General features: G+C 45.7%; 1 protein-coding gene across 1 annotated transcript in view; it reads right to left on the reverse strand.

The window, feature by feature from the left end:
- Nucleotides 1–12263, reverse strand: part of VRK2 (VRK serine/threonine kinase 2) — a 72191-nt gene that overhangs the window by 43861 nt on the left and 16067 nt on the right. Inside the window, exons 6-8 of the mRNA XM_083432683.1 lie at nucleotides 11167–11275; nucleotides 9813–9905; nucleotides 2042–2174 (exon numbers count right to left, since the gene is read on the reverse strand). Coding sequence (XP_083288809.1) covers nucleotides 2042–2174; nucleotides 9813–9905; nucleotides 11167–11275 — 335 coding nt within the window. The remainder of the gene's footprint in view (nucleotides 1–2041; nucleotides 2175–9812; nucleotides 9906–11166; nucleotides 11276–12263) is intronic.

The raw sequence follows: 12263 nt of genomic DNA on the forward strand, positions 1-12263 counted from the left end.
GTTGGGAAGGAATTTGAGACAGAACTCCTAAATAGCACCTACTCCCGCCCCCTCCCCAAAAAAGTCTCAAGTTAAACAGTAGTCAAAAGTTTGGCAATAATCACTTTTATTTTTTCCACACTAGCATAACATTAGAATTGACTTTGTGTCTTGCTGACATAGCAACTAAGAAAGTCGTGTTGCATTGACCACCATCGATTGCAAGCAATGCAGCCATTGGGGGGACGGACAGGCTCGCCCAAGTGCCATATGTTTTCGATATTGACCTTTTTCTCTTTTTCTATGGCTCTTTGGGCCGGCTATTGAATTTGGACTGCAGTGTAATAAACAGCTGAGGTTTAATTAATGGTAAATGAATACAAGACACAGGTTATGACTTTAACTAATTAGGGAATTGTTGAATTAAGTCTGCCTTGGAATGCAAGGCAGTGCAATCAATATCCAATAAAAGGACTATGTATGTAATTTACCTGCAAATGTGTTTCCAATACCGTCAAAGTGAGTTTAAATAAGTAAGATATATGAAAGGCTACTGGGGGGGGGGGAGCTTGAGGGAGCAGGGGCGGACAAGAATTTTTTAAAAAGTTAACACTTCACATAGCTTGCAAAATAACGAGAAAAGATGATGAGCTTTGGGAAGTTTAATCAGAAGGAGAGCCGTCTTGCCAAGAGGACGGCAGAAGATAGTTGGGAAGGGCAAAAATGATCGCTGATTTCGGCCAACTGGTGATATGTAGGCAGGAGGATTCCTATGTGTTTTGATATGAGTAGAAAAATAAAGACAGATGAAGCCGCAAGGTTAAATCTCTGCTGAATTAATTTAGCTTGCACTCTGTTACAGACCAGTCCCATTTCTGTGTGTGGATTTTCCCTACAAATGTAGGAATATTCCGCAGGTAAATTGTAGACATTTTGTAGGCATTCTTCCTATACAGTGGTACCTCTGGTTACATACTTAATTCATTCTGCAGGTCCGTTCTTAACCTGAAACTGTTCTTAACCTGAAGCACCACTTTAGCTAATGGGGCCTCCTGCTGCCACCGTGCCACTGCTGCAAGATTTCTGTTCTCATCCTGAAGCAAAGTTCTTAACCTGAGGTACTATTTCTGGGTTAGCGGAGTCTGTAACCTGAAGCGTATGTAACCTGAAACGTATGTAACCTGAGGTACCACTGTATAGCAAAAATGCATAATTATCATTATTATTTTGCATTCTTTTAGGGACCAAAGGTGAACTGCAAAATCTAGAGGTGCACATAATGAGGGGGGAATCTTCCACATTCCATTCTGGATAATTTTCTGGAGGGCCAGAGGCAAAAGAATGCGGAGTCCTGAATTTAAACTTCACCTTATACAGTCGGCTGGTTTCTATGCACAGTCATCCTGCCGCCTCTCTATTCTCGCATCCAGGCAAGAAAGAATCACCGTTAGAGGTTAAAGACACACACTCCAGCTAGGCAAATTTATTCGGGAATGGTGTCAATCAAGGCCAGTGAGGGGCGTGGCCTGCAGAGAGGCTCAAAGGCCGAGACGGAGAGGCCTGGAGGGCCAGGGGGATGCCCGCGATTCTCCTTTCCCCCGCATCTAAATTTGCAAGCAGGGATGTCAAAACAGATTCATCTGCTGCAAAAAGCGGACTGAACGAATTACTTGGCCTGCTCCCAAGTCAGGCTGGAAGCAGTGAGGGGAAAAAGAGTGAGAGAGTTCCACTCTACTACTGATCTGATTGTACAGCTTCACAGTGCACGACATCAAAGTTTACTTAAAGGCAGTAATTTCCTTTCTTTAAAAAAAAAGGGAAAAAAGAAGTTCTCTTCGCCTTACAGCATTATTCAAAATCCACTGTTCTGTATCATGCTTTCTCCCTTGCTGCACTCCAGATTGCCACACCGACTTAGGGGGACAGGAAGTCGCCACACAAAGCCCCATAAACCTGCTGCTTCTCCAAGTACGCTTCACACCAGCCCAATTACTCATTCCCCCCCCCCCGAAATGTTTTTGAAGGGGTGAAGGAAGACTGAGGGAGTTAGAGAGCAACCTACCTACTCCCTTGTGAGCATCCAAGCTGGTAAACTCTATGGTCCCATTATGGCCCTTCTTAGGATTTTCCCGATACTCTTTGTGGTTCCCATCGGGACAATATCTGTAGGCGAGTCCATAATCAGCAAGATAAACCTGGAAGACAAGAGGAGAGAAATGAACGATGCTTTTGTCCTCTGGAAAAAGTATAACCTTTCTAATTAAGCTGGAGGAAAACGGTGGCTTGAGGAGACTCTCAGATCTGCATTTTATTAAGCCAAATGGCATCTCAGGATAAAATATGTCCATCGAGGGGCTGCTAAGCGCTACCCTCGCCTTCCTGAGTTGCGTGCCTCTTCCATACCCAGTCTTATTTCAGAGCAGAAAGGAATTTTTGTCTGTTTTGCTCCTAAGCTATCTTCTCTCCAGGTGGGCCTCCAGACATCATAAAGTGCAAGATGTCTTTTATCTGTCTCCATGCTGCTTATGGGACCCCTTCTCCTCCTTACTAAACACACTCACACACGCAGGCACGACAGATCGTGCCTTTCAACAGCCAGCCCTTCGACAAGTTCATAACAGCCGTGCTTACAGAAAAAGGACGGAAGAGGAAAGTTTTCTGCAAACACCAAGCGTATGACATACTAATTTTTCCTTCTGGCGGGGGGACGAAAAGGCTCCAGGAGAGAACATCTCTCTGTAGTTGCAACAGAAGCTTTTGAAAGTTTTCCAACAGCAACACGAAAAAAGGACCGCAAATAATCCTGAAAGAGAAGGCCCCCCCAGTTGTCAGTTTTGCCATGTCTGAGTCTGGCAGCAATAAGGAAGAAATGGTAACCCATTAGGGGCGATGTCTCAAGCAAACCCAGCTACGCTCTCAGAATCTGATAGCCGCCTTGCTGAGCAGTTGTTTAATGAACTTTCATATAGAGCATGCCAATTTGACTTGGTAAACTCTAGGTTAGATTACTGCAATGCGTTATACGTGGAGCTGCCTCTGAAGACGGTTCGGAAACTTCAGCTGGTGCAGAAGTTGGCTGCTAGGTTGCTCAGTGGGGCAAGAAGGTGTGAGCGTATTACACCAAACCTGGCCCAAATGCACTGGCTGCCAGTTAGCTTCCTGCCCAATTAAAACAGCTGCTTTTGACCGATAAAGCCTTAAACGGCTCCGGACCACAATACCTCAAAGACCACCTCTCCCCATATGAACCTACCCAGACCCCAAAATCATCCTCTGAGGTCCTTCTTTGTGTGTCTCCTCCATGTGAGGTCCAGAGGGTGGCAACGCGGGAAAGGGCATTTTTTTTTGAAGTGGCTCTCCATTTGTAGAATGATCTCAACAGGGAGGCTCACCTGGCACCTTCATTGCGTAACTTGAGGTACCAGGCGAAAACATTCCTCTTCTCCCAGGCCTTTGGCTAATTAAAGAATCAATGTCCTTTTAATCCCAGTCATGGCCAACTCTGGGGTTACGGCGCTCATCTCTCTTTACTGGCCGAGGGAGCCGGCGTACAGCTTCCGGGTCATGTGGCCAGCATGACCAAGCCGCTTCTGGCAAACCAGAGCAGCAGACGTAAATGCCGTTTACCTTCTCGCCGGAGCGGTACCTATGTATCTACTTGCACTTTGATGTGCTTTCGAACTGCTAGGTTGGCAGGAGCAGGACCGAGCAACGGGAGCTCACCCCGTCGCGGGGATTCGAACCGCCGACCTTCTGATCAGCAAGTCCTAGGCTCTGTGGTTTAACCCACAGTGCCACCCACGTCCCATGCATGGAGTACAGTGGCCACCTGAGCCTCCAGCGACAGTGCTGAATCCAGGAGCACCTGCAAGATGCAGACCTGCTCCTTTCAAGGGAGTGTAACTCCCCACCTACCGGACAGGCTACCCCCTGCGCTAGACTAAACGTGAAAAGATACGTTAAAAAAACAAATTATGGAGTTAAAGCACCACCGAAGAAACAGCCCAAAGTCTTCGGAGAATAAGCACCTGTTAAAAGCTTGGCAATAATAAGTGGACATTAAGCAGCAGCAGCAGCAACAGCCACTGCCCTTAAGGCTCGTGTTCCCGACCAACACCTTCGAAGCATCACCAGCGTTAAGAAAATCACTGCATTAATTTGCAAGCTGCTAAGTTGGAGAAACTACTTTCCGCATCACTCTTTAACTAGTTTTGTGCTTTCCTGGCAGGCAAATCCCTGCCCTGGAAAATATATATATATATTAACAGCGCCAGCCTGACCTTGCTCTTAATTTAATTATATTGCTCTTGATGGGCTTCTTTCTTTTCCGTCTCCCTTTTCTCTTTTTCTCCACCAAAAAAAGGCAGTCAGGCTATCTGGTAGCTGATTCTATTAAAATTACTGACTCCTGTTTGTGCCCCCGGCAGATTTACAGTCTTGGGATGGCTGGTCTGTGTCTTAAAGGGGAGGGAGACCCTGTTTCTTGCTGCTGCATTTTCTGCGCCTATTTGGAGCGTGTCACCAGGACTGCAGCTTTCTCTTCCTGCAGGGGCAACAGCTTTTAAAGATTATACTGATTATATTTCTCACCTGACGACCTGTACAAACTGCAATACAAAGATTAAAGACTGGAGGCGGCGTTTGGAAATCTGGGACAAGGCATAAAGTTTTGTCAGGTCGACCGACTCTTATTTCCTCCCGTATCCTCTAGCAGATTCATGCTGCTTGCTACCCAACCTAGCCGAGCTGGAAAGACAATAATGCGTCAAGTCACTGTGACGGAAGAGGCGACTTAAGTGGAACTGGCTGGCATTCCCTTGTCATTGAGCTTAGCTCAATGTAAGAGGCAGCCTTGCCCAAGCATTGCCTCCATCTAGGCACAGAGAGATATGCTTTATTTTATTATTTGGAAATCACGAACTGTGGCTAGCCAACTGCAATTCTGACACTGCTTAAATGCAGGGGGGGGGGACACTTTAGAGCAGGGGACAGCGAACTTTTTCAGCAGGGGGCCAGTCCACTGTCCCTCAGACCTTGTGGGCGGCCAGACTATATTTTTTTTGGGGGGAATGAATGAATTCCTATGCCCCACAAATAACCCAGAGATGCATTTTAAATAAAAGCACACATTCTACTCATGTAAAAACACCAGGCAGGCCCCACAAATAACCCAGTGATGTATTTTAAATAAAAGCACACATTCTACTCATGTAAAAACTCACTGATTTCTGGATCGTCCACGAGCCGGATTGAGAAGGTGATTGAGCCGGATCCGGCCCCCAGGCCCTAGTTTGCCTACCCATGCTTTAGAGCACTTTCCAAAGTAGTTTAAGCAACTTTTAACGGAACAGAAAGGATGCCATAAAATAAACTCTGAAAGAAGAAAGATTCCACCAGCCTTAAGACAAAAAGTCACAGATGTAACGAGACAGGGAGACAAAATTTTGGTCAAAAGTGAGGAAGCTCTTCCTCAATGTAAGAGCAGTTTGGTCAAGGAAAGCAGCCGGTCAGATAATTTGAGGAACCATACTCCTTGAATATTTCCAAGGAAACGCTGGATGAGCAACTGTTGTGGATGTTTCAAGTATTTTATTTATTCATCGATTCAGATTTCAATTAAATCTTATTGTAATTATCTGATGGCTCAAGGCATAAAGTACATGCTTCACACCTGATCCTTAGCAGCTACACGGAACTGAAAAATACACAGCAGTCCAAGAAGCGCTTTGAAGGCTATTGCCAGGGCAGAAGGCTCAGCACCCTCTCCTGATGCACTGCAACAACCCTCAAAACGTTAAGAGGCTTATTGATAAAAAGAGAGGCTCTTTTGCCCTGAAGATTCGCTCAATGGCCTAACGCTTCCCTGCAAGTGAATGAAATCAGCAGCAAGCTGACCTTCCGGAGGTCAGCAGATTCCGATCATCTTACAATTCCCAACACATCATTTAGGAGGTCAAAGGAAAAGGAGAGGGCTGGTTTTATTTGCTTGCCTTTCTCACTCCCATACGAGTAAACAAATAATTACTTGCTTTACACCCCCCATTGTTGTTGCTGTGTGTGTGCTTTGCATTGCCTATAATGCTGGGAACATTTCAGACAAAAATCATTATAAAACACTTCTATGTGGTATGAGATGTATGGATATATGGATATATGGATATATAGATATATAGAGATAGAGATAGCTAGAGATATAGATATAGATGATATAGATATAGATGATTAGATATAGATATAGATATAGATATAGATATAGATATAGATATATGAATGAAAGAAAGAAAAGCAGATATTCTGGAATGGAAATTTCCAGCAGAAATTAATAAAATTCCGACACAAACTTTCTTGGTTATTTCACAAATTTTAACATACCACTTGACTGTAAAACAAGAAAGAAAGAAAAAGCCCTCAAGGCGATTGTAAGAAAGCTTTTCTTAAACCTGGTTTGGAATTAACTACAGTCACACCTCATGTTACATTTGCTTCATGTTACGTTCTTTCAGGTTATGTCCCACAGCAACCCGGAAGCACTGGAAAGGGTTACTTCCGGGTTTTGCCGCTCGCGCATGTGCAGAAGCGCTAAATCGCACTTCGCGCATGTGCACAAGCGCCAAATCGCGCTGTGCACCTGCACAGATATGGCGCTTCGGGTTGCTCTCTTTTCATGTTGCGAACCAGCCTCCAGAACGGATCCCGTTTGCAACCAGAGGTACCACTGTATGTCTTAGTGCAGGGATTCCCGCAGCCCTCAACAGCTGCTTTGAGTGATGTTTTGCCTGGCAGGAATGTGTCATTGAACATTGTGCTTCTGACTGGAAAGCTCAGTTGGTTAGAGAACAGAGCTGATAGCGCCAAGGTTGCAGGTTTGATCCCTGTATGGGACAACCGCATATTCCTGCATTGCAGGGGGTTGGACTAGATGATCCTCAGGGTCCCTTCCAATTCTACGATTCTATGATTCTCACCTGCCAGGATGGAAACCTCTGGCTACTGTGGGGCATACTGCCTTCCTCCCGCACTTTTGCATCTGGCCTCACTTATCCCTAGCATGTTGTCCTATGAAAGAATCTGGCCCTTAGGATTTTCCCTTCCTCACCCTGAGGTTTAGTGTAATGTCTGAACTGGCAAAGCTAGCAAATCAGAGTCTAAAGTCATGCACTTAACTGTTGCCTTGTTTGGGAGCCTTTAGGCAGTGCATGCAAATATAGGCACTAAACGACAACATCAAAAGCAGGTTCAACTCCAACAGAATTATCACAAACTAAGGGACGCGGGTGGCGCTGTGGGTTAAACCACAGAGCCTAGGACTTGCTGATCAGAAGGTCGGCGGTTCGAATCCCCGCAACGGGGTGAGCTCCCGTTGCTCGGTCCCTCCTCCTTCCAACCTAGCAGTTCGAAAGCACGTCAACGTGCAAGTAGATAAATAGGTACCGCTCCGTCAGGAAGGTAAACGGTGTTTCCGTGTGCTGCTCTGGTTCTCCAGAAGCGGCTTAGTCATGCTGGCCACATGACCCGGACGTTGTATGCCGGCTCCCTTGGCCAATAAAGCGAGATGAGCGCCGCAACCCCAGAGTCAGTCACGACTGGACCTAATGGTCAGGGGTCCCTTTACCTTTAAGGATCCCAAAGAGCAATCATGGTCAGAATTAAACTCCTATAAATCATACTAAACACAACCTAGAATCATAAAACTGTAGAGTTTGGTTGTCTAGCCCCACCCCTAGCAGTGCAGGAATCATGAGCAGGGGACTTAATGTCAGAAAAGCATCACAACTATAGAAAGAAGATATTGAGGGGAAGGCATTAAAAACATGGAATGTATTTCATCCTTTCATATACAGTGGTACCTTGGTTCTTAAACTTAATCTGTTCCAGAAGTCCGTTCGAAAACCAAAGCGTTCCAATACCAAGGCACACTTTCCCATAGAAAGTAATGAAAAATGGATTAATCCGCCCCAGACTTTTAAAAACAACCCCTAAAACAGCAATTTAACATGAAAATTTTACTATCTAACAAGACCACTGATCCATAAAATGAAAGCAATAAATAATGTACTGCAGTCAGACAATCAATCATTCGGTAGCTGAACTGGGTTCCACACAGTCACACACAAAAAAGAGCCGCAAAAACAAAAATGCAAAATATATACCAAAAACAGACAGAGCTCAGCGTAACACTCAAAACAGAAGTGTGGCACTCAAATCAGAAGCGAAACACTCACAATGGAGCTTGTTCGGCTTCCGAAAAAAGTTTGCAACTTATTTCCGGGTTTGCAGTGTTTGGGTTCCAAGTTGTTTGAGTACCAAGACGTTTGAGAACCAAGGCACCACTGTATATTGTTTTAGTCAACAGAGCTGCCATGTAAAACCTGGCGAGATATATTGCTTTGTTAGCTCAGCAACAAATCTGGATCAGCAGTGTATTAGCAGGCCAACTTAATTAGGGCTGCAAGAACTCAACGACAGCATTATTAGCAGCAAAGCGGCAATCAACCGCGCTGCAAGATGCAACACCTGATCTCTCCAAAGCATTCGTCCCTGGGGCGCAAGGAGTTCCCATCCACTTCAGTGGCATTTGCAGACAGGGAGTCTCATCCAGCTGGCCTGTGCATGGACACAAAGACCAAGGTGTGCATAGGGAGCTGAACGAAGGATTTCAAGCTGCAGGGACCACTTTGAAGGCAAGTCCTCACAGTGTGTGCAAAGCTACACCCGAGCCGCCCGAAACTGCTTTAGCGTGCATGCGCTACACTTCAAAAACCCGTCTGCATACTGCACTTTCAACTCTTAAAATGTTTTCTTATGATTATATATAAACTGTCTTAAAGGTAAAGGGACCCCTGACCATTAGGTCCGGTCGTGGACGACTCTGGGGTTGCAGTGCTCATCTCGCTTTATTGGACGAGGGAGCCGGCATACAGCTTCCGGGTCATGTGGCCAGCATGACTAAGCCGCTTCTGGCGAACCAGAGCAGCGCATGGAAACGCCGTTGACCTTCCCGCCAGAGTGCTACCTATTTATCTACTTGCACTTTGATGTGCTTTTGAACTGCTAGGTTGGCAGGAGCAGGGACCGAGTAACGGGAGCTCACCCCATCGTAGGGATTCGAACCGCCAACCTTCTCATTGGCAAGTCCTAGGCTCTGTGGTTTAACCCACAGCGCCACCCGCGTCCCGTATAAACTGTCTTAAGTTAAAACAAAAAGAAGGTACTGCCTACTCGTACTGCAGTCACGATTTTATTTATTTGTTTCATAAAATTTACACACTGCTTGATTACAAAAGAACCTCAAAGTGGTTTTGCAGGGGGGAGAAGATAATATAACGAAACCATCACTAAGAAAAACGAGCAACAATAATTTAAGACACCTGAAGAGTTAAAAGGGACAATAGACTAACAACAGGTTAAAACTCGCACCAGCTTTCTAAGCATCTGAGTAGGTTTGATGTCTAAATGAAAGTGTTTTCTGCAGGTGCCGGGGAAAAAGAGTACAGCGAAGGAGCCTGACAGATATCCATAGGCAGGGAGTTCCAATGTTCAGGTGCTGCCACACTAAAAGATCATATTCTTAATGGACAATGAATGGGATCGAAGCAGAAATTGTGCACGGGTTACTTCCGGGTTTCAGTGCTCGCACATGCGCAGAAGCACAAAATGATGTCATGCGCAGAAGCGCCGAATCGCGTCACGCGCATGTGCAGCACTTCAGGCTGCGAGTGCTGCAGGTTTCGAATGTGCCTCCCGCACGGATCATGTTCACAACCAGAGGTACGACTGTATAGCACACATCCCACCAAAACAAATTTAACAATCAAGCAAAATATGATGCTTACCTCATGTGGATTTCTGTAGCCCAAAAGCAAATTTCCTGCTTTAATGTCCCCATGAATGTATTCATGTTCATGTATGTATTCCAAAGCATCCAGCTAGTGGAGGAGAGGGGGAAAGACAAATTGCAAAGGAAACTAAGAGTCATACTGATATTAGGCCAGTGGGTCAGCCAGTTTTAGTCGGAAAGCAATAAGCTGAAGAGGAAAAGCAGATCATTTTCTTAACTTGCGATGAAAGTGGGGGGTGAGGGAGGCATTGCAATGTTGATCTAAACCCATCTACAGTGGTACCTCGGGTTACAAACACCTCAGGTTACAAACACTTCGGGCTACAGACTCCGCTAACCCATAAGTAGTACCTCGGGTTAAGAACTTTACCTCAGGATGAGTACAGAAATTGCGCACCAGCAGCGCAGTGGCCCCATTAGCTAAAGTGGTACTTCAGGTTAAGAGCGGTTCAGGTTAAGAACGGACCTCTGGAACAAATTAAGTTTGTAACCAGAGGCACCACTGTACAAGGTTCATGGCTGAGTACAGCCTCCCCAGCTACCACAATACACAACCTCCCCAATATCAATGAGTAAACAACAAGTGATGAAAAAACTTCATCTCAGTAATTCGTATCAACTTCATTCAATTAAATCTGCCTATGGAAAAAGAAAGCAATGAGTTGTATTCAATGTTACTCCTGGTTAAAGAAGGCCCATTAAAGTTGACAGGCATGGCTAACTTGGGTTAACATCAACAGATCTGAGTAGAACTTGGTTGGATACAACCCAATATTTTTGAAGCAATATGTACCGTATTTTTCGCCCTATAGGACGCACCGTCCCATAAGGCACACCTAGTTTTTTGGGGGGGAAATAAAGGGGGGGGGGATTATTTCCCCCCCCCCAGGCGCGGGGCTGGGGTGGGGGAAGCCCAAGCTTTCCCCGACCCCAGCCCCCAAACAGGCAGCTCTCTGCTTGCTGAGAGGTCCACGAAGCCTGGACGCGCTGAGCTCAGTGAGCACAGGCTTCAGCATGCAGGCAACTCTCCGCAAGCAGCGGGAGCCCAGCGCTGGGCTCCCGCTGCTTGTGGAGAGGTGCGTGAAGCCTGTATTCGCCCCATAGGACGCACACACATTTCCCCTTCATTTTTGGAGAGGGGAAAGTGTGTCCTATAGGGCGAAAAATACGGTAATTCCTTTAACGATAACTTATGAAAATGGCACAGCAATCTGCATCTGGATGACGTTGCAGAAGTTCCCCATTAGAGGAGCTCCTTTCAGGTTAACAGTACACAAGCATCTGTTAGAGACTGTTTAGACAACACACATTTCCTTCAAGCTTTGTACTGCTAAGGGCCCAATACCCACCATGCGGACACCAATCTGTAGAACCGTTCCCTTGCTGAACTTTCGCCCTCCTCTTTCAAAGATGCTTTGCAGATCCTCTCCTAACCTTTCCATCACCATAAATCTGTAACTATATAAAACACACACAGAGAGACATAAGCATAGGAATGTCATGGCTTGTTGCCTTGTAAATATAAGCAACAAAACGTATTCTTCTTTTTGTTTCTTTATATATGTACCACTTAATGTTAAAATAGGCTTCTACGAAGTATAAAAGGCCATTACACAGACATTAAAGTATAAGCACCCACAACAAAACAATCCTATTAAAACCACACAGCAATTCAAACCAGGGACTCAGCGCGAGAGATCAAGGGAAGGACTGTGTACACAGGTCCATGCACTAGGACTGCACTAAACTGCCTTTTAGCAGATTAGACCACTGGGTCTAATGCTCCAGTCGGTAGTTGGACTACTCAAGACCAGTGGCGTAGCCCGGGTTGTCAGCACCCGGGGCAAGGCAAGTAATTTGCGCCCCCTAACCCGTGGATTTGCGCCTCCTAACCCGTGGATTTGCGCCCCCTAACCCGTGGATTTGCGCCCCCTAACCCTAACCCCCAGATGTTGCGCCTGGTGCGGCCGGCCCCCCCTGCACCCCCCATGCTACGCCTTCTTCTAATTTGAGAGGTATTGGTTTGCCTGTCTTCCCAAGTGATGTGTAACATTTTTCAGAGACATCGTTGATGGGAAGACAGGCAAACTAATACCAGTGTACTGGAAGAAGCAAAGATCACCAGTGTCAAAGCAATGATTCGTCAATATCAACTTCGATGGACTGGTCATGTTGTGCGGATGCCTGATTATCGTCTTCCAAAGCAACTACTCTAGTCTGAACTTAAAAATGGAAATGGCGGTCAGCAAAATAGGTTTAAAGACTGTCTCAAGGCATATTTTAAGAAAGTAGTATAAACACCATCAATTGGGAAACACTGGCCTGTGAGCACTCAAATAGGAGAACAGCCTTTACCAAAGGTGTCATGGGTTTTGAAGACGCTTGAACTCAGGATGCAAGGGAGAAACGTGCTAAGAGGAAGGTACGTTTGGCAAATCCACACTGT

This window comes from Podarcis tiliguerta (genome assembly GCF_965153285.1).
Source record: "Podarcis tiliguerta genome assembly, chromosome: 3".
In the NCBI taxonomy this organism is placed as follows: Eukaryota; Metazoa; Chordata; class Lepidosauria; order Squamata; family Lacertidae; genus Podarcis; species Podarcis tiliguerta.